The 19,192-nt window shown below is 39.5% G+C and overlaps 1 protein-coding gene across 1 annotated transcript in view; it reads right to left on the bottom strand.

Annotated features, from left to right (window-relative positions):
* LOC141445564 (periodic tryptophan protein 2 homolog) overlaps positions 1-17,125 on the bottom strand; it is a 19,155-nt gene extending 2,030 nt beyond the window's left edge. Inside the window, exon 1 of the mRNA XM_074111400.1 lies at positions 16,946-17,125. Within this exon, the coding sequence (XP_073967501.1) occupies positions 16,946-17,125 (180 nt within the window). The remainder of the gene's footprint in view (positions 1-16,945) is intronic.
* Positions 17,126-19,192: the final 2,067 nt, after the last annotated feature.

Raw genomic sequence — 19,192 nt, 5'->3', positions numbered from 1 at the left:
ATCATATTTAATACACTTTAATCGTACCATAAAAATATCGAGCATGCCACAGTGTTTGCATCTCCGTTTTGTTCGGAAAAAAGGGAGGTCAAAGGTTTCCGAAAGACAAAACTGTCTCAAAACACAGACATTCATTGCCCGGAACGCATATTTGCCATAGTTAAATTTCAGTTATTGTAAAATATTCACAAAATTATTCTAATTATGAATAAACCCGCGTAGCTCTCTCAATAACTATGAGATTTGACATTTTGGAGACCTCACGCTACACTAGCGCCTCTAGTGGCGAATTCATTCGCGATAGCCCTCATTACCTCAAAGTACTTTATTTAATAGCCGTAAAAAAATCAAAGTATACCGCGCAGAATGTTCTAGCATTCCAAATATCCGTCATACATCGGAAAATGTGCCCTGTGTCTTGCTAGAAAATGCTCGCTCGCAGTACCATAATACTTGCACATGTTTTTCCCATTAATTGAAAGATTAGCAGGCAATTATCCCGAGCATTGAGCCGTGCCGTAGTGTTTTTCCAGGACAAACTCGTGGCTCATGGACTATTGAACTTAGTTTCAAATTAGCTGCGAACAGCGTTTTAGTTTGAGCGTTATAAAACGAAAATATGTGCATAGAACTTCTCTACGGTAGGTATATTTGATTTGGTAAGGAATGTAAGTATAATAGTTACCTTTGTCATTACCTTTTTTGATGACGGCGCGCCAAAGTTCGAATTATTTTCGCAAGCCATAATGTAATGTTTGTCCGAATTATTGTTTGTCATTTTGTTTTCTCAAATTTTTAAATGGTCAATATTATATTCTTCCAACGATTCCAGCCCTCCCTGATGACAACACTTGCTCAATAACAGCACAGCACACAGATTAGTAATCTGTGTCTGTGGCTCTAAATAAGACCCGTTTATTATTCTTCTGATATTACGACCCAAGGATTGTTTTTTATTTATTTATGGCACCATAGCACTTGACATGGCACAGATTTCAGTTCAACCATGGTTACTTACCTCAACGCTCTTCCTTTAGATATCGTTGATACAGATTTTTTTTTGCAATTCGACGTTTTTTTGCTTCAACAATAGCTGTATATTTATAATTTTTAGTAATAGACTTAAAGATATTATTTCAATTTTAAAATTATTTATTTTATTTCAAATCTGTCGATTGTCAGGGCTGTTTGAAACGTATGCCCTACGCTGTCTTTATTTTTAGGGTTCCGTAGCCAAAATGGCAAAAACGGAACCCTTATAGTTTCGCCAAGTCTGTCTCTCTGTCCGTACGCGGCTTTGCTCAGAGACTATCAATGCTGGGAAGCCGTAATTTTGCATGAATATATGTTAACTATGGCGACAAAATAGCACAATAATTTTTTTTTTTTTTTTTTACAGTATTTCCCATAGACGTAAAGTGGGGGTAAATTCTCATCCAACCTTGTAGTGTGGGGTATCGTTGGATAGGTCTTTAAAAACTATTAGGGGGTCGCTAAAACGATTTTTCGATTCAGTGATATGTTTGCAAAATATTCAACTTTAAAGTGCAAATTTTCATTAAAATCGAGCGAATCTAAAATCTAAACCGGTGAGTGGAAAATTTTTAAGAAATTCAGGTTGGTAGATAGTATATCAAACTTACAAGGAAAACTATAACAGTATATGGCGTATAGTATAGCGGCCTAAGGTATAAAATATACCTAAACTTGGAATATTCCGTACAAAATACGAAATCCTTAGAAAAATATTACTTATTTTTTCGTAATGGCTACAGAACCCTATTTCGGGCACGTCCGACACGCTCTTGGCCGGTTTACCACACATTTGTAAGCTGGCAGATTATTATGACATAAGTACTGTGACTTCGGTTTTTATCAGGAATTCTTCATTATAATCATTTCGTCTCCCAGTCCAGACGCTGCGGTTTTAGTTTAAGCTTTTAAACCAGCGGACTCCACAAAGCGAGGCGAGCTTAATCTGCATTGAATTAAGCGCAACTGAACTTTTGATGGATTCCCTTCCGCCATGCTCTTGCCCGCGGCGCGGTGTCGGTTCATTAATGACTTAAGGAAATAATTCAAATAATAATCAACGGTAGGTTTTAATAACGGAATTACGTTCAGTTACGACTTGGTGCGGTACCTCAACAATGCACCACATAACCCGTCACCACAGAGTACATATCCGTCACCAAACAACTGACAACTGACAAATCCATATACTAATATTATAAATGCGAGTGTGTGAGTTTGTGGTTTGTATGTTTGTCCGTCTGTTACGTCGAAAAAAAGTAACGGATCGACGTGATTTTTGGCATAGAGATAGTTTATGCGCCAGAGAGTGACATAGGCTACTTTTTGTCCCGGAAAAATGCACAGTCCCCGAAGGAACAGCGCGGCGTGCGATAACCGAATTACACGCGGGCGAAGCCGCGGGCAAAAGCTAGTTTTCTAATAATGTAATCAACGGACTACCTAATTAGATGAACTAAAAGAATTTCTTTGCTCACCGGCGACCTTATGATAGCTAAGTTTATGCAAGATATACAAGCAGTGAAATTCAAGAAAAAAAGCAAAGAAATACTTTTAGTTCATTGATATAGACCTCCGCAAAGTAACGCCTGATTCAATAAATTACCTACATAATTAAGTAGATTTTGTAGGAATCTAGCCTATTATTAAATTATCCTAAAGTACATTGAAAACATTGTGTCCCGTTTCACGACGCGAATATACGAGCACCACCTGCTGTGAGCCACTTCGGATATTCCTAACAAGGCTAGACGTGTCCGTTTGTCTGTCATAACGAACAGTAGTACAGTAGATAACTTTGTATTCCATTTCTAGTCCTTTCAAGATTGGAAGCACAGTTTAGATCTGCAAAAAATGCAAGTTATATTACATTGCGGCGCTCGACCACCACAAACTCGTAGGTTTGACGGCTTCGCAGTGTAACGATTTTTCTTGCAGTACCACTACCATAAGTTTACAGTGACCGTACTCGATAGCGACGGCGTAAATTATTTGTATGGAGAATTGTACAGCGCCTCTACAAATAATTTACGCCGTCGCTATCGAGTACGGTCACTGTAAACTCATTCATGGTAGTGGTCTAAGTCGGGCTTTATACGTTCCATTGCGAGGCCGTAAGGGGACAAGTTTGATTCGTCAATTAAGCTGCGCAGTGTAATATAATACTAGGACTGTAGCCTCGCGAGTCTGTCTTCCAAGCTTGCAACAACCATGGCTCTGCCATTTTGAAAAATTAAGAAAACAGAATCGACAAAAAATGCGCATTATCGAACCTGCTCACAAAACTTTACGAGAATCATTTGAGGAAGATCTGTACACGGATATCCGGACAGCCCAAACGAAAGCAATTTTCTTACGCTGAAACGGAGACGCTTCGCTCACGCTGCGCACTCAGTCGATCAAATATAAACACAAACATATGTAGCATGTATGTAAGCAATAACCTAACCAATTTAGAAAAGTTGACCCTCGACTGTAATTTAAAATTTAATGAAACATAGCTAAAAACCACTGTAAGGAAACTCCCTTTTACATAAAAAATCACATCGTAATCGGTACATCTGTTTGAGAGCTATGATGCCACATACAGACAAACAAACAGATATTGGTATCATAACACCCCCTCTTTTTGCGTCGGGTAAAAAAGTTGCGAGCGAGTAATAAACTAATTAATGTATCTTCTGTGTCTGTTCCCTTTGCACCGACAGCTGGAAGTTGTAAATGGAACGAGTGGGGGCAACAATAACATAACGTCGTTAGACTAACACGATGCACTGTGGATAATGATGCTGTTTCATTATTTTACTCCTTTTAGAGAGATGAGCCACAACAGTTTAAGAAGATTCAGGGAAAAGAACAATAATGAAGTGGCCAATGAAAAGAGAGTAAGAAATAGAGAGATATATTTACACATATACACACAGAGAGAGAGCGAGAGAGAGAGAGAGAGAGAGATGATAAAAAAATTTTTTGATTATGTTTATTTGTTACTTTATCATGTCTAATCTAAACCGCTAAACCGAGTAAGATGAAATCCGGTATACAGATAGTTTGAGTCCCGGGACAGACATAGGATAGTTGCAAAGTTACTACGGGATATCGATAAAGTCAAAGTCAAAATATCTTTATTCAATTTAGGCTATAACAAGCAAGTGCTTGCAAGTGCAAGTGTTTCATAAGTATGAATGTCAAAAAAAACTACCACCGGTTCGTAAAAACCTCTGTTGAGAAGAATCCGGCAAGGAACTCACCGAGGTATAAACGAATTCTACGCAGGCAGATTCGTGGGCAACAGCGAGTATTGTATAAACCACGAGTTTTTTGGTAAAGGTGTGCTCACATTTACCTACCCATTTCACCCGTTATTATGAGGTATAGCCTCATATAGCCATATTGCTCGCCAGTGGAGTGTAAGGAGTCAGGGCCCTGCGCCAAACGCCTAAGACCTTTCTTTAAAGCTTCGGTTATCCGCTCAGAATGAATTTATCCGATCCAATATAATGTACGTTGAGCAATTTCTTGCCACGGCACAAAGGGAGGGCACGAACGGAATTTAGATTAAAAATGATCCTCGCAGAAGTGCAACGTTTCGTGAAATGTTTTGGGCCGACATTAATTTATTCGCGTTCGAGATAAGAAGTACGTGAACTCCCTATGTTACAGTAGAACGGGAAGGCCGCCGGCCGGGTATGCGCATCACATTCCGCCTTTGGGCGCTGGATCCGTCCGGCGCTTGTAAATTATCGACGGATTCTGAAAAACTAAACCCTGGAAAGTGGACAGAACGGCGAAATCCATGCGCTAGATGGCTATTGATGTAGCGCCTTCGATAAGCATCAAATATTTACGTTCTCTTAATCCCACGAATAACTAAATGGCTTGTCTTACCTCACTTGACTTTATATTTCCTACTAGCCTTTAGCCTCAGTTTCGCGTAAACAATTTAGATCTAGCAATCGAATTGAAATGTCAATATTTTACTAAATTCCGACGGGAATTTCTACAATTACGTCAAGGTTTTCATAGTTAGTCTCTAGACTTAAGGGCTGTTTCACAACTCATTGATTAATTTTAACTGACGGATAAATGTGATGCCGTCTCTGTCTATTCGAACAAAACAAACAGAGATGGCATCACATTTATCCGTCAGTTAAAATTAATCAATGAATGGTGAAACAGCCCCTTAGCGTTTAATATTCTAGGATTTTACATACATACTCGTAGATCCTTTAGAAATATCGGGATGAAAACAACGTATGTGCTATTCCAAACATCCAACTGTCTACATACAAAAGCCGTTCAGCCGTTTAATGTGAAGGAGTAACGAACACACACATTCACAAAATCTCTTGTAAATATTTATAATAATTATATGGTAAGATGAAATAGTTTTTACCTTTTCAACCATCAGCTCTGAAGTTATAACTAAATAAACCTCCTTTGGGCTGTCGGATAAAAAGAAGGAAGACAAGACAGAGGGATATCTCGATAGTTTAGGGCCTCTTTCACCATTCTCAATTTTTGTAGCCCTTGAAAGTGTCCCTCTGCTAGGAAAAGGTCTCCCCTTTTATCCGCCATCCGTTCCTGTCGAGAGCATGCTCCTGCCACTCTACTTGATAAGCGTCCAAGTCCAAGTCATCTCTGTTAACTTGCCGTTATTTTAAGTGACAGATATCTGTGATGCCGTCTCTGTTAAATAGAACAAAATAAACAGACATGGCTGGCACTATAGATATCTCAATAGGAACTTAACAGAGAGTGGTGAAACAGACGCTTAATCTCATTTATAATTCCAAGACGAAATCCGAAAATATGGTTCCAGTAATCTACAACAATCTTAAGACCGGTTCTCAACTTATGAGAGTACTTTTGCCTATTCCCGTCCCAGGTATCGTCAAAGAGCGAGCAGTCTCGGGTGGCATTATTGTATCAAATCTCGTTTAAGCGAGGCTTACCCGTAATTATGGCAAAGCCCGGGCGCGCGTTCTGTAGCATATTAGCTGTTTCTTATTAATTTAACGGGAGGATGCAAATTTACAGTCTGTTGTTAGTTGCTGAGCTTGTTTTGAATTTTGGAATACTGTAAATGATGAGATTTCCAGTGGCGACGCTGAAATTCTGATTTGGTGCCGTTAATTAGACTACACCCTCTTTGATTGGACCGTTTTCATCACAAGAACAGTAGTCATTATTCATAATCACATTTTAAAAGCTATACATTTTTTATACAAGTTGTTCGGAAAAATTGATATAGGAACTTCAGGAATCCTAGGAGCTCTTCTACCAGTCTTTTAATTTCCTGTAATAATTCAAAGATTTTTCTATGATTTGGTTAATATAATTTAATGTCTGTCTTCGTTTTCCTCCCCTCCATTTTTTCTCTCCAAAATATTTGTCAAGTAATTTTGCCGTGCCGAATTAGGTAGGTACCTATTTACTCTATCACCTTCATCTTTTTATTCCAATATCTTAGTCCTCTCTATTCTCCTCCAGCACCATATTACTATTCAAAAGCTTCCAATCCAACCTACCTCTATCTCTATGTTTCAACACTCACTCCCATATTATTATGATGCTAACTCCAAATAAGGTATCCTTAACTAGATGTCTTATGCCTTCGTTGGTATTTTGTCTTGAAGTCGATTTTTTTTGGTTTTTTGTTATGAAACGCTATATTAATTAGCCATAACCACAGTGTAAGAAAATGTAACTATCCTATAACTATCCTCTGCACGGAAGAATAAAAACATGTGGAAGTGCTATGTAGGTGCAGCGGTGCGTGCCACAAGTAAGCGGAGCGGTACGCTTACTCGATGACGTAGGTAATCCTCCATTAGTAGGTTTTTTCCTGCTGTCATTTTTACATTCCAGAATTGAGCAATACGGCATAATTACTGTAAAACAAGGAATGTCGCGACACTACTAAACGTGATCATACTCTACGCAATGTTGAACACGACTGGCATCGAGTAAACGTACCTCCGCTTACTTGTGGCACGCACCGCTGCACCTACATAGCACTTCCACTTGTTTTTATTCTTCCGTGATCCTCTGAGTAATATAATCCATCCCAGCCTATATACGTCCCACTGCTGGGCACAGGCCTCCTCTCAGAACAAGAGGGCTTGGGCCATAGTTCCCACGCGGGCCCAGTGCGGATTGGGAACTTCGCACGCACCATTAAATCGCTTCGCAGGTTTGTGCAGGTTTCCTCACGATGTTTTCCTTCACCGCAAAGCCCGTGGTAAATTTCAAATGTAATTCCGCACATGAATTTCGAAAAACTCAGAGTTGCGAGCCGGGGTTCGAACCCACGACCCTCTGCTTGAGAGGCGATAGGTCAAACCACTAGGCCACCACGGCTTCACGGAGCCTTGCACGGAGTAATATAATATCTATCTGCAAAACTTCCGAAATCACTAGTTCATGTACATTTAAATTTATTTATTTGCTGTCTATTTTACTGTCCCTAAATTTAAAATTTACTGGCAGTTATTCTTTTTTTTTTCATTTTTGGAAGTCTGTTAAAATAAGTGTTAGTTTGCCAGTTTGCACAATTTTTAATTAAAACTTCGCACCTAGATGAATGTGCAACAGAATGCGACGAAATTTTGACGTCAAAATACTGAACTGAATAAAAAAAAAACCGGGCAAGTACGAGTCGGACTCGCGCACCGAGGGTTCCTTACACATTTATAGGTATGTAAACGGGAATCATGTGTTGAAGATATTTCCCGCTTTTTCCGAGTGATTTAATACATCCAGTGTAAGCAGAGCCCTGCTCCTAAGCAAAACGTACCCAGTGTGGGGTCAGATTATATTGGCAATTGATATTTACAGACACATAAAAAAATCAAGATTTTTAGACTTCTATTTGGTTGTGTCATCATAGCTACCTTCACACCAAATTTCAAGTTTCTAGGACAACTGGAAGTACCCTATAGGTTTTCAGTGCACGGCAATTTGTATGGAATCACGTTGTTTAATGACTGTAACTTTTGATTGCGTAGACTTAAAAGTTTAATTTTTTCAAGGCTTCAAGGGACCGCAGATATGAGTATTCGATATCAATTTCAGCTTGATACTTCCACGAGTTCCTGAGAAAAAGAGTCTTGACAGACGGACGGACGGACGGACAACAAAGTGATCCTATAAGTAATTTATTGAATCAGGCGTTACTTTGCGGAGATCCATATCAATGAACTAAAAGAATTTCTTGCTCACCCGCGACCTTACGATAGCTAAGCTTATGCAAAATATGCGTGTTCATGCAATTCCTCCACCTCCACACTGTAAGAACACACACAAATCACACAAACCCATCTATCACCACCACCACACTGCACTGACGCGTTTCGAACTCAACCAGAGCTCATCTTCAGAGTGCCTGGAGAGATATCTCTCTATTGTGTGACCCCGACAAATGGACGAAAAACGCAACCTTCGAAGACATGCATGAATTAGATACAACAGTATGGGGTCTATTATTAATGAGCAGGTAAATTTAGTTTCATCTCCCTTGCTACGGCTTGGATCTAATTTCAGCAATGGTAGTTAATAAAACATGCCTTGACAGTAAATAAATAAAATCAAGGTAGTTTTGAAGGACGGTTAAAAAATTAATTTAAAATTTGTGGGTAGTTTTGTTTTGTTTCATAAAACATATGTGGGTACTTGGGGATTTACAGTGACAAATTAAAACGGTGGTTACGGTTCGTTAGTCTAACAACTGGTAGCATGGTGTACGGTTGTGTCACACTGAAGATGAGCTCTGGTTGAGTTCGAAACGCGTCAGTGTAGTGTGGTGGTGGTGATAGATGGGTTTGTGTGATTTGTGTGTGTTCTTACAGTGTGGAGGTGGAGGAACTGCATGAACACGCATATTTTGCATAAGCTTAGCTATCGTAAGGTCGCGGGTGAGCAAAGAAATTCTTTTAGTTCATTGATCCTATAAGGGTTTCGGTTTTTTCCTTTCGAGGTACGGAACCCTAAAAACGCATCGGTTGGGTCCAGAGAAGATAGTAATTAGCGTGAATGATAAAAATAGCAGTAGGTAATGTATCGTTTACACTTGGCGATTATTTCATAAAGGAAGTGGGCAAAAACGTTACATTTTTTTTATCAAATAGCTGGCAAACGAGCATGCGGTCACCTGATGGTAAGCGATCACTGCCACCCATGGACACCTACAGCGTTATTAGGACTGCGGGTGCGTCTGCTACATCTTTGGAGGGGCTCTGGCAGTCATCATCATCATCATCAACACGGCCTATATAAGTCCCACTGTAGGGCACAGGCCTCCTCGCGGAATGAGACGGTTTGGGCCGCAGGCGCCGCAGCAGTCTTTTAAGTGACCTTAAATATGAATAGTTATGCCTTTTTTATACATTAAACTTGTATTGAGCGTACGTTAATTTTGTGAGAGTAACATCCGCGACCTTTATCGTTTTTGCGCGTCACGTTCCTGCCGCCGCGTTTCTGCTGCGTTTCTCCCGTCGCGTTTCTCGCGCCGCGTGTATTTCCAGCGCGACGCACCGACGCGTAGCGCACACGTTAATCGCGTAATGGAATTTTGCTGTCGCGTTTTCAATTTGATGAATTAGATTAATTAAACGGCTAGATGCAGTCTCGTGGCCGCCTGCGAATACTTCCGCCAATATTTATGGAATCGAGACGCGTGCCTGTTAATCCCTGACAGAAAAAGGAATGATTAAAATATACGGTTTCGCTACCAACAGCATTGAAAGTATGGATTAATTCAGGTGTTATGTTGTGTTTTCATGCAGCAGGGCTACTACGAAACTCGAAGTTCGTGTCGTGCGGTCCCTCTGACACTTATACCTACTATTTAATACGAGAGCGAGAGGGACGGTACGATACGAACTTCAAGTTTCAAGTTTCGTAGTAGCCCTGCAGACCTGCCAGCCACCACATTCACATAAACCAATATTATGTCAGGAAGCGTAACTCAGAACAAATTCCACGCAAAAAGTGGCCATACTTGAAACCAAAACGACTTATGATTCAAATACGAATCATTTTCGAGGTTGCAAATGGACGTGCTTTTTGATTGGTTAAATTTCAGAAACAAAGCAGGGGATTGGTTTGCGCGCATGATGCAATGTCAGATGCACGACAAATGATGCGCAGAACACGGTTTTTACCCGGTTTGCCTCGCCTTCTAGGATACGCAAGGCTATTTTTCTAAATCAGTTGCAATACGGTATTTGACAACTCCTGATTTTGCCATATCTTAATATTATTATGAAAATATAGATATACAGATAGTGTTTAGCGAAGAGAACATTTAAATCGGTTGAAAATTGGATTTATAGTGCTTTTTTGAAAAATCTATATACCTGTCTCTTTCTCAAACGCTTTTCTCTATGCAGCAAGTATGGCGGTACTGGCGTGTGACGTCACATGCCAGTATGTCTTTCTCTGTCTAATCTTGAATTTCAAACCTTTATAACTTTGTTATTTGTAAAGGTAGCTTAAAAATTGTTTTTCTATTTGATAACAGGCATTGTGTAGTTTTAATTTATAAAACATATAAAATAGTCAAATACCGTATTCCTCACTTATTATTTATTCGTAGAGACATACAGTGTGTGACCCAGAATCGGGGATATTTAATATTAAAAATAGAGGCTCTTAGGTAATTAACATCAAAACTTAACTTTTGTTTTTTTTTCCTAACAAACATAATCGTAAATTCAATGTACGCCATCCTAGAACCCAACTGACGTCACCTGTCACGCTACAAATATCAAACATTTTACTTTACATTGCTTCTTGGAATAAACTTTAAAGTGTAATAAAAAAAAACACTTATTTTTAAAAAGTCGCTGAACATTGTTGTTCAGTTTGTCGAGTACGATCTATGTTTTAATTATTTGCCCGTGTTACAGGCCACACCCGGTACCTATACACTTAATTTCTATCATTTCCTTAAAACGTGTATTTCTCTGCCCTGAAAGCAGCCATTGCTTCTGCAGCTACCGAATAAACACATTTTGCCGCCACTCGCCACAATACATGCTTCAGCACAAATCGTCGCGCATTGAGTCCCGCACAAACAAGCATCGGGTAATGCATCCCAAGTTGCGACCCTGCTGCGACACAGTGTACCTAATACAGTAACCAATACGCCAAGCTCATCAATTATTTTTTCGATCTACTTCTCCTGAAAGTGCCACTCCATTACTGGAGGTTGGCCGTTAGCTCTGAAAATTTCTCCCTATCTTGAGCCATCCGGAACAGTTGCTCTGTCACTGCTGATCCCGGTCCACTCCCTAATATTTCGCAGCCATGATTTCTTCCGCCTGCCAGGGCGCCGCTTCCCCTGTGTTTTGCCCATCAATATTAGCTGCAGTCATGGCGCAACACGTGCCCCAGATATTCGATTTTGCGCTTTTGACGGTGTGCAATAATTTCCGGATCATACCAGCACGCTGTAGCACCTTCTCGTTGCTTACTTTCTGGGTCCAGCTTATACGAAGCATGCGACGATAGCACCACATCTCAAACGCTTCTAAGCGCCGTCTGGTAACTTCCTTTATGGTCCACGATTCGCTGCCGTACATAACCACAGGCCAAATGTAGCAATCGATCTACAAAACAAATTAATTATTTTATTTTGTCAATCGTTCAACTAGCTTTTTAACATTCAAATTAACATCCGAAAGGAGGAGTAAAAGTTAATGTGGGCACTTTCGATCGCGTGGTAGTAATAAATTAACTAAAAACATTGGCAGGTCAACAGTTTTTTTTAGGTGAATGTGATTTATTTAGTGACTGCGTACACATTTCTGCGCTTGCAGTGTAATAAGCTACATATCCGTACCAATTTTCAAGTCGATGCCATTAACCGTTGAGGAGTTCCGTTCTGCGGAGACGATCCTGGCCGGTCTACCAGGATTTCACTACCAGATTATTGTATTGGCACTAGAGTTACATAAGTATTATGGCTAATTTCAAGTCAATTGGACCACTGGAAGTCAATTTGACCCAAACAAACAAATAAATAAACAGGCAAGTTAAAGAAAAGCTTGTAAATAAAAACCTTGTTTGTGATCACTTATTGGGTTTATACTGTGGCTGCACTGGCGTTGTATTTCTTTCTCGAGGTTCATGACCTCTATCCACTTGAAGTTATTGAATCTGTGGTTGCTACTGAATAATTTATCGAAAGGGTGAATGACTTCAATGGGTGTTGTGTAGTTTATTAAGTTCGTAGAAATCTTGAAATTAAATGAAATACTAGCTTAAATACGTGTGCCGTTGTGTTCCGTTGTTGGATGTAACGCAAATAGGTTGAATGCCATTTCAAAATTAATGTTTAATTTTGAAAAATTGTGACCTGCTCATATATTCCTAGTAGGGTTCCGATTGCTGAAGTTTAAGTTATGTACTTAACAGTGTTCTAGGTTAATACTAGACTAGCTGATTCTTTTTAGATTTTATTTAAAGTTTTTAAGGCACTTAGGTTTTTTATTTTTATAATTTTTTATTTCATACTTTTTGATGTTCTTGTTAAAATGGTAGCCTAAAAGTGTGTACGTGTGTATATTTGGAATGGGCTAATTTAGCTTTCATTTGATACTCATATTATTACAATAAAATAAAAAAAACTCCATATTTATTTTCACGGACGGTATTTTGTAACAATAATATTACCCTCATTTTGAATTAATATAATTTTGTCCCCTCGTGACGCGTCACCAAGTTTGTGAAGATGTTTGGATGTCTGTTACCCAATCACATTTTATCCCGTTAAATTCCCAGGCGGGCGGGAAGCTTGCGGGTACCGGGCAACTTGCTACATGAAACATTTCTGTGGGTCCATATTGGCTCATATACAATTTTTTATTCGATTATTTATAATAATACCGCTTTTTAATCATAATCATCATTTTTCCGAAAATTGTTCGTTATATATTTTTAATATAATTATTTTTACTACTACCTACATTGTTCATAATGATACATATTTCGATTTTTTTTACTCATAATGTCAACACTGAGATTTTATTTATACATAATGTTATTTGGGACAATTTCTTTATTTATAAACTTATTTCATATAATCATCGCAGTTCTAACCTAACCTAACCCACTTTTTTGGCAGGATTTCGGTTCTGTGAGGGTCGCAGTTCTAACCTAACCTAACCCACTTTTTTGGCAGGATTTCGGTTCTGTGAGGGTCGCAGTTCTAACCTAACCTAACCCACTTTTCTGGCAGGATTTCGGTTCTGTGAGGGTCGCAGTTCTAACCTAACCTAACTCACTTTTCTGGAAGTATTTCGGTTCTGTGAGGATCGCAGTTCTAACCTACCCTAATCCACTTTTCTGGCAGGATTTTGGTTCCGTGAGGGTCGCAGTTCCAACCTAACCTAACCCATTTTTTGGCAGCATTTATATTTTGTAAAGGTCACAATTCTAACCTAACTGGCATTTCTGTCACTAGCATGTTTCGTTTCCAACCGTCGCCGTTCCTTTACGGTCGTAGCGTTATACGGTGTAGTGGGGGTAGAGACCACGGTATTTGACAACTCCTGGTTTTGCCATATCTTAATATTATTATGAAAATATAGATATACAGATAGTGTTTACCGAAGAGAAAATTTAAATCGGTTGAAAATTGGATTTATAGTGACTTTTTGAAAAATCTATATACCTGTCTCTTTCTCAAACGCTTTTCTCCATGCAGCAAGTATGGCGGTACTGGCGTGTGACGTCACATGCCAGTATGTTTTTCTCTGTCCAATCTTGAATTTCAAACCTTTATAACTTTGTTATTTTTAAAGGTAGCTTAAAAATTGTTTTTCTATTCGATAACAGGCATTGTGTAGTTTTAATTTATAAAACATATAGAAAATTGTCAGATACCGTATTGTCATTTGCCAATGACTTTTCCGAAGGGATCGTTTAAACTCTTTTCTGCTCAAGGGTTATTTTTATAAGTATACTCACTGATATTATAACTGACGAAGATTGAACCGTCGATATTTAATGAAAACATGTTGTCCCCCAAACCTCATCTTCATCATGCCAAGAAAAACACGAATCTAATTTTAGTTCATTCCAATATGTCGTTAAACAAACACGATTTTGTGGTGACCCCCCCCCCTCCAGGCTGGGAAACTTCCATGGACGCTATCCGGTTTAAACTTCTTCTGGAATATGTCGGAATTCGGACAAAAGTTTAATCTGAAAATCGGACAGTAATCTGTTCGCACGAGCGAAAGTTATCGACGTGGTGAGTGCAATATCTATTGCAACGGTAAAACTATCTGACATCATACGATGTGGGTGGTACAACAATGCAAGTTTGACTGAAGTTATGTGCTGTAAATTCTAGAGAGAATTCATCGATTTGTTTCCGTTTTTAGGGTTTCGGAGCCAAAATGGCAGAAACGGAACCCTTATAGTTCGCCATGTCTGTCTGTCTGTCTGTCCGTCCGCAGCTTTGCTCAGAATTAGCCGGTTTATCAAAATCGGTTTAGCCGTTTTTGAGATATTGAACTTTGAAGCGATGATGTCATGAGTATGGCCCTTTTTAGGGTTCCGTAGCCAAAATGGCAAAAACTGAACCCTGACCCAAAACTTCGGTTTCGCCATGTCTGTCTGTCTGTCTGTCCGTCCGCGGCTTTGCTCAGGGACTATCAATGCTAGAAAGCTGTAATTTTGCACGGATATATATGTAAAACTATGCCGACAAAGTGGTACAATAAAAAAAATTAAAAAGTTTTTTTAGGGTACCTCCCATAGACGTAAAGTGGGGGTGTTTTTTTTTCTCATCCAACCCTATAGTGTGGGGTATCGTTGGATAGGTCTTTTAAAACAATTAGGGGTTTGCTAAGACGACTTTTCGATTTAGTGATTTGTTTGCGAAATATTCAACTGTAAATTGCAAATTTTCATTAAAATCGAGCGTCCCCCCGGTGGGTGGAAAAATTAAAAAAAAATCAGGATGTTAGTAAGTATACCAAACTTTCAAGGAAAATCATAACGGTTAAGTTTGCTTGATAATTATTAGTAGTTTAAGAGTAAATAGCAGCCTAAGGTATAAAATATACATAAACTATGGAAGATTTCGTATAAAATACGAAATCCTTAGAAAAATATTACTTATTTTTTTCGTAATGGCTACGCAACCCTATATCGGGCACACGACACACACACACACACACACACACACACACACACACACACACACACACACACACACACACACACACACACACACACACACGCACGCACGCACGCACGCACGCACGCACGCACGCACGCACGCACGCACAATTTAATGAATGTATTTTAATGGTTGTAGTTTTATGTTAGATAATTAAACGATAATTTAATTAATATGCACATGTAATTTGGTAATGCACATGTATTGTTGTGGAAGAGCGGGCTCTCCAGACACAAGCATTTTTATGCGAGGTTTTTATGGGAGGTCCCAACCTTTGCCCTTGTAAAATTTGAATGAATTATTTTGATTTTGATTTTGACTGGAAATGGGTCAAATTCAACTTGCAAGATTTGACCCGCACATACATAGATACATACATACATTAAACATTATACATTACAAGTTAAATAAAAGCTTTTAAAAATACTTCATAATGCCCCCGTATGCATATTAATAGCATGATTCCTTGAGGATCATTATAGGTGCTCTAAGAAGGGATTTCTCAAAATTGTAAATGGATCGAGAATCAACCTATATTTTTTCCACGGAGCAAAAACGGTTTGGTTTGTATTTTGATTTTAAGCACCAATTTTGTCAGCAGTAAAGACTAACTGAAGGAAAAGGTCTCAAAACCACATAGCTTGACAATAATTCAAATATAACACCACACTTACAAAATTCATCGTTTGTAACAAAATAATATCCCCGCCCGCAGGCCGCACTGCTTAAATTACGCGTGAAACGTGACCAAATAAAGGAGCTACGGCAGATGCAAATATCCGCCGACGTCCCGAGTTTTTTTATGAAACAACGTATATATTTTGTGTAAAAAATGACGGTACACAAAGGTAAGGAACGGTACGGAGTGTCACACAAATTCGGGGCGACGTTCGACGCAATGGGCTCATTTGCGTAGGACGCGACAAATTATTATACTGTGCCCGCCGGCTTGAGGTGAGAATGCTCGGCTCGGGTTACATGCGAAACACTATGCTAGTTTATTAAGAATACCTCTGGGTTTACTATTGTAAATATAAACACAACTTTCACGTTCCGGGTAAGGACTGCAAATCAGTAATCAGTTTGCTTAAATTATATTTGTTTTTTGTACTTCATTTTGTTTTTATTCTATGAATAAGCATACTTTTCTTTTTTGTATTAAATATATAATAAGTTTGAATCTTAGAGTTTGAAAGAATACTATTGTAAAGATTTTTCATTGAAATTCCAAGTGTAATCACTTTTTGACGCGATACCCAATGAATATCGATCAATGTATGGAAACATTCCTTTGTTGTCGATCGCTAAAGAAATTAAAGTCAGGGGAATATGTTAGTTATTGCTAGCAGTAAGGTCATGTATATTTGTAGTAGATTTTGATCCAGGACTCAGCGGACCAGAACAGTCGGGATACTTAGACGAATTGGCTCTACCTGTGTCAACTGATGTGGCCACCGCCCTGGGGATTCCTCAGACGGAATATTGTGGGAATGCTAAGCAGCGGCGGCCTTACCCATTGCGAGGCACCGGGCGGCAGGCCCTTGTCCTTCGTGAAAAGTATGTGATGCGAAAATATAGTTAAAAAATCTATTTTATTTAAATTTACTTGGGTTGTTGCGCGAGGCCCCTGCAAGAGCGAGGCCCCGGGCGATTGCCCTGTTCGCCACCCCCTTCGCCTTCGCCGCCACAAAATTCGAAAAACCATAAAATTTCGACCTGCATTCGGGTAGAGTGCAGCACGCACAGCACGCGCAGCCTGGTGAGCTCGCCGCGCACGCCCAGCTCCAGCTCGTGCGGCGCGTGCGCGCGCAGCTCGTAGCCGCACGCCAGCGGTCTGCCGAGCTCGTCACTGTCGCCAGTTACCTGCCCCTGCGGGCCGCGCAGCGCGACGGACATGCAATCCAAAGAGTGAGAGCGTGAGTTTAAGTGAAAAAAATTAACAAGAATGATTTTTGGATGGTGGATGCAGGAAGCTTCCGTTGAAAGCAACTGGAGGTCTATTGGGGTCGCCTGTGTCCAACCTGGACGTCCTACGGCTGATATGACGATGATGGTAAATAAAAAGTACTTTTTTTGTAAAGATCCGCGGCTCCGCGTCCTCCCCATGAACGCTTTCCCTTAGGTACAGTCAGCAAGAGGAGTGGATGAGCCGTACGGTGCTCTTAATGATCTACACTGTACACTTGACTCTACTGTCGAGGTAATAAGAGAGTGTTTAGATCATTTTTGGGCACCACAAACGCTCACCTACTTTTACTGCTGACTGTAAATCTAGGGGCTCACGATGAATACGTTTAAAATGCCTATCATGTATACCCACACTATCTCTATTTCTCTATCCACAATTCTACCCTAAAACTTAATTATTTGCCACAGACAATAGCGCAGGCATTATGCGCCGACAAATCAACAAATCAGCGAATGCTTTTGTATACACGAGCCGTTCACAAATGGAAGCACGCGCATTGTCTCGCCGCGGGTTCAAAGCGATCTGCACTCCAGGGTTGCCAGGTACATTCGCCGAATGTTGCCGATTTCTGAAAACGTATAATTCAATAATTCCGTTAACGTATAATTAAACGGTAAACAAGCAACAAACAACCATGTAGTAGAAAAAATGCAGTGGTGAGCGATTTTCTCACGATACCCTCTCTCCTTCTTGGTAATGTTTAATGTTTATTTGGGCAAAAACGGTACAATAATATAAAAAAAACTTAAGAAAAAACAACTTAACATTTGTTAACATTGACCAGTAAATCGCTCATCCCTCTCACTCTCGTATTAAATAGTATAAGTGTCAGAGGGACGGAACGACACGAACTTCGATTTTCGCGGGGCAGCTCATCCGAATATTTTTGATCGCTTGTGTACTTCAAAATTCAACAGAGGAGTGTGGCAATGTAGGGGTGGTGCTTCCTATTTATTTTTATTTCTGCGGTGGCAACCCTGAGTCACCGAGACAAGTTCAAACAAGTTTGATTGGATTCTCTTAGCAGAGCCCGCTCGGATTACCGCGTGTAACTAGCGGCTTTACCAATTAACTGGAAAGAACATGTCAATAGTGAGAGTGTGATGGAAAGAGTTCATGCTTGACTGATGGATACTTCCCTAGCATCAGCTTCGGTATATTGTCTCACTGAGCACAGGCCTCCTCTCAGTTTGAGAGGGCTAGGGCTGTAGTTTCCTCGGGGGCCTAGTGCGAATTGGTAATTTCACACACACCATTGAATTGCTTCGCGGGTCGACTTAATTATAAATTCTTGCAACTTGATCAATCAATCATTTATGAAAATTATGATATGATGTAATATTTTATAGAATACATAAATTAAAATAGCTGGGAAGTGTGAAGGAAAACATCGTCAGGAAACCTGCACCTGCGAAGAGCTTCAATGGCGTGGGTGAAATTCACAATCCGCTCTGAGTCCGCGTGGGAACTACGGCCCAATCCCTCTTATTGTGAGAGGAGGCCTGTGTCCGCAGTGGGACGTTTGTGGCCGAAATGATGAATTTATAAATGATTTGGTTCTCATAAGTCATAACCAAGTTTTTTTTGTCCATGACTTCTGGGAAAGAGCTTAAAGTGCTTTAAATTCAAAATTCAAATTCAAATTCAAATGATTTATTCAGTAAATAGGCCGCAATGGGCATTTTTACACGTCATTTTTTAAACTACCAGCGCTTTCGGAAAGACCATCATTGCCAAGAAGAATGCGCCGCTAGAAACTTGGCAGAAAGTCATTTTTTCATAATAATATAATTACAAATAAAATACTAAAAAACTATATTATACAATTAAAGAAAAAGATACAACAAAATAATAATAATAAAAATACAATACCCTTAGTTACAATACTAAACACTATATCTAAACTATTATATCTACGTTCAGTGGAAGTGTAGAATGCTTCCACCGTCATAAATTTTAAAATAATAATAACAATAACTTAGTTCTAAAAATAT

This window comes from Choristoneura fumiferana, chromosome 2, assembly GCF_025370935.1.
Source record: "Choristoneura fumiferana chromosome 2, NRCan_CFum_1, whole genome shotgun sequence".
NCBI classification, from domain to species: domain Eukaryota; kingdom Metazoa; phylum Arthropoda; class Insecta; order Lepidoptera; family Tortricidae; genus Choristoneura; species Choristoneura fumiferana.
Note: the sequence above shows the minus strand (reverse complement) of the source record. Positions and strands in the feature narration are given on the sequence as shown.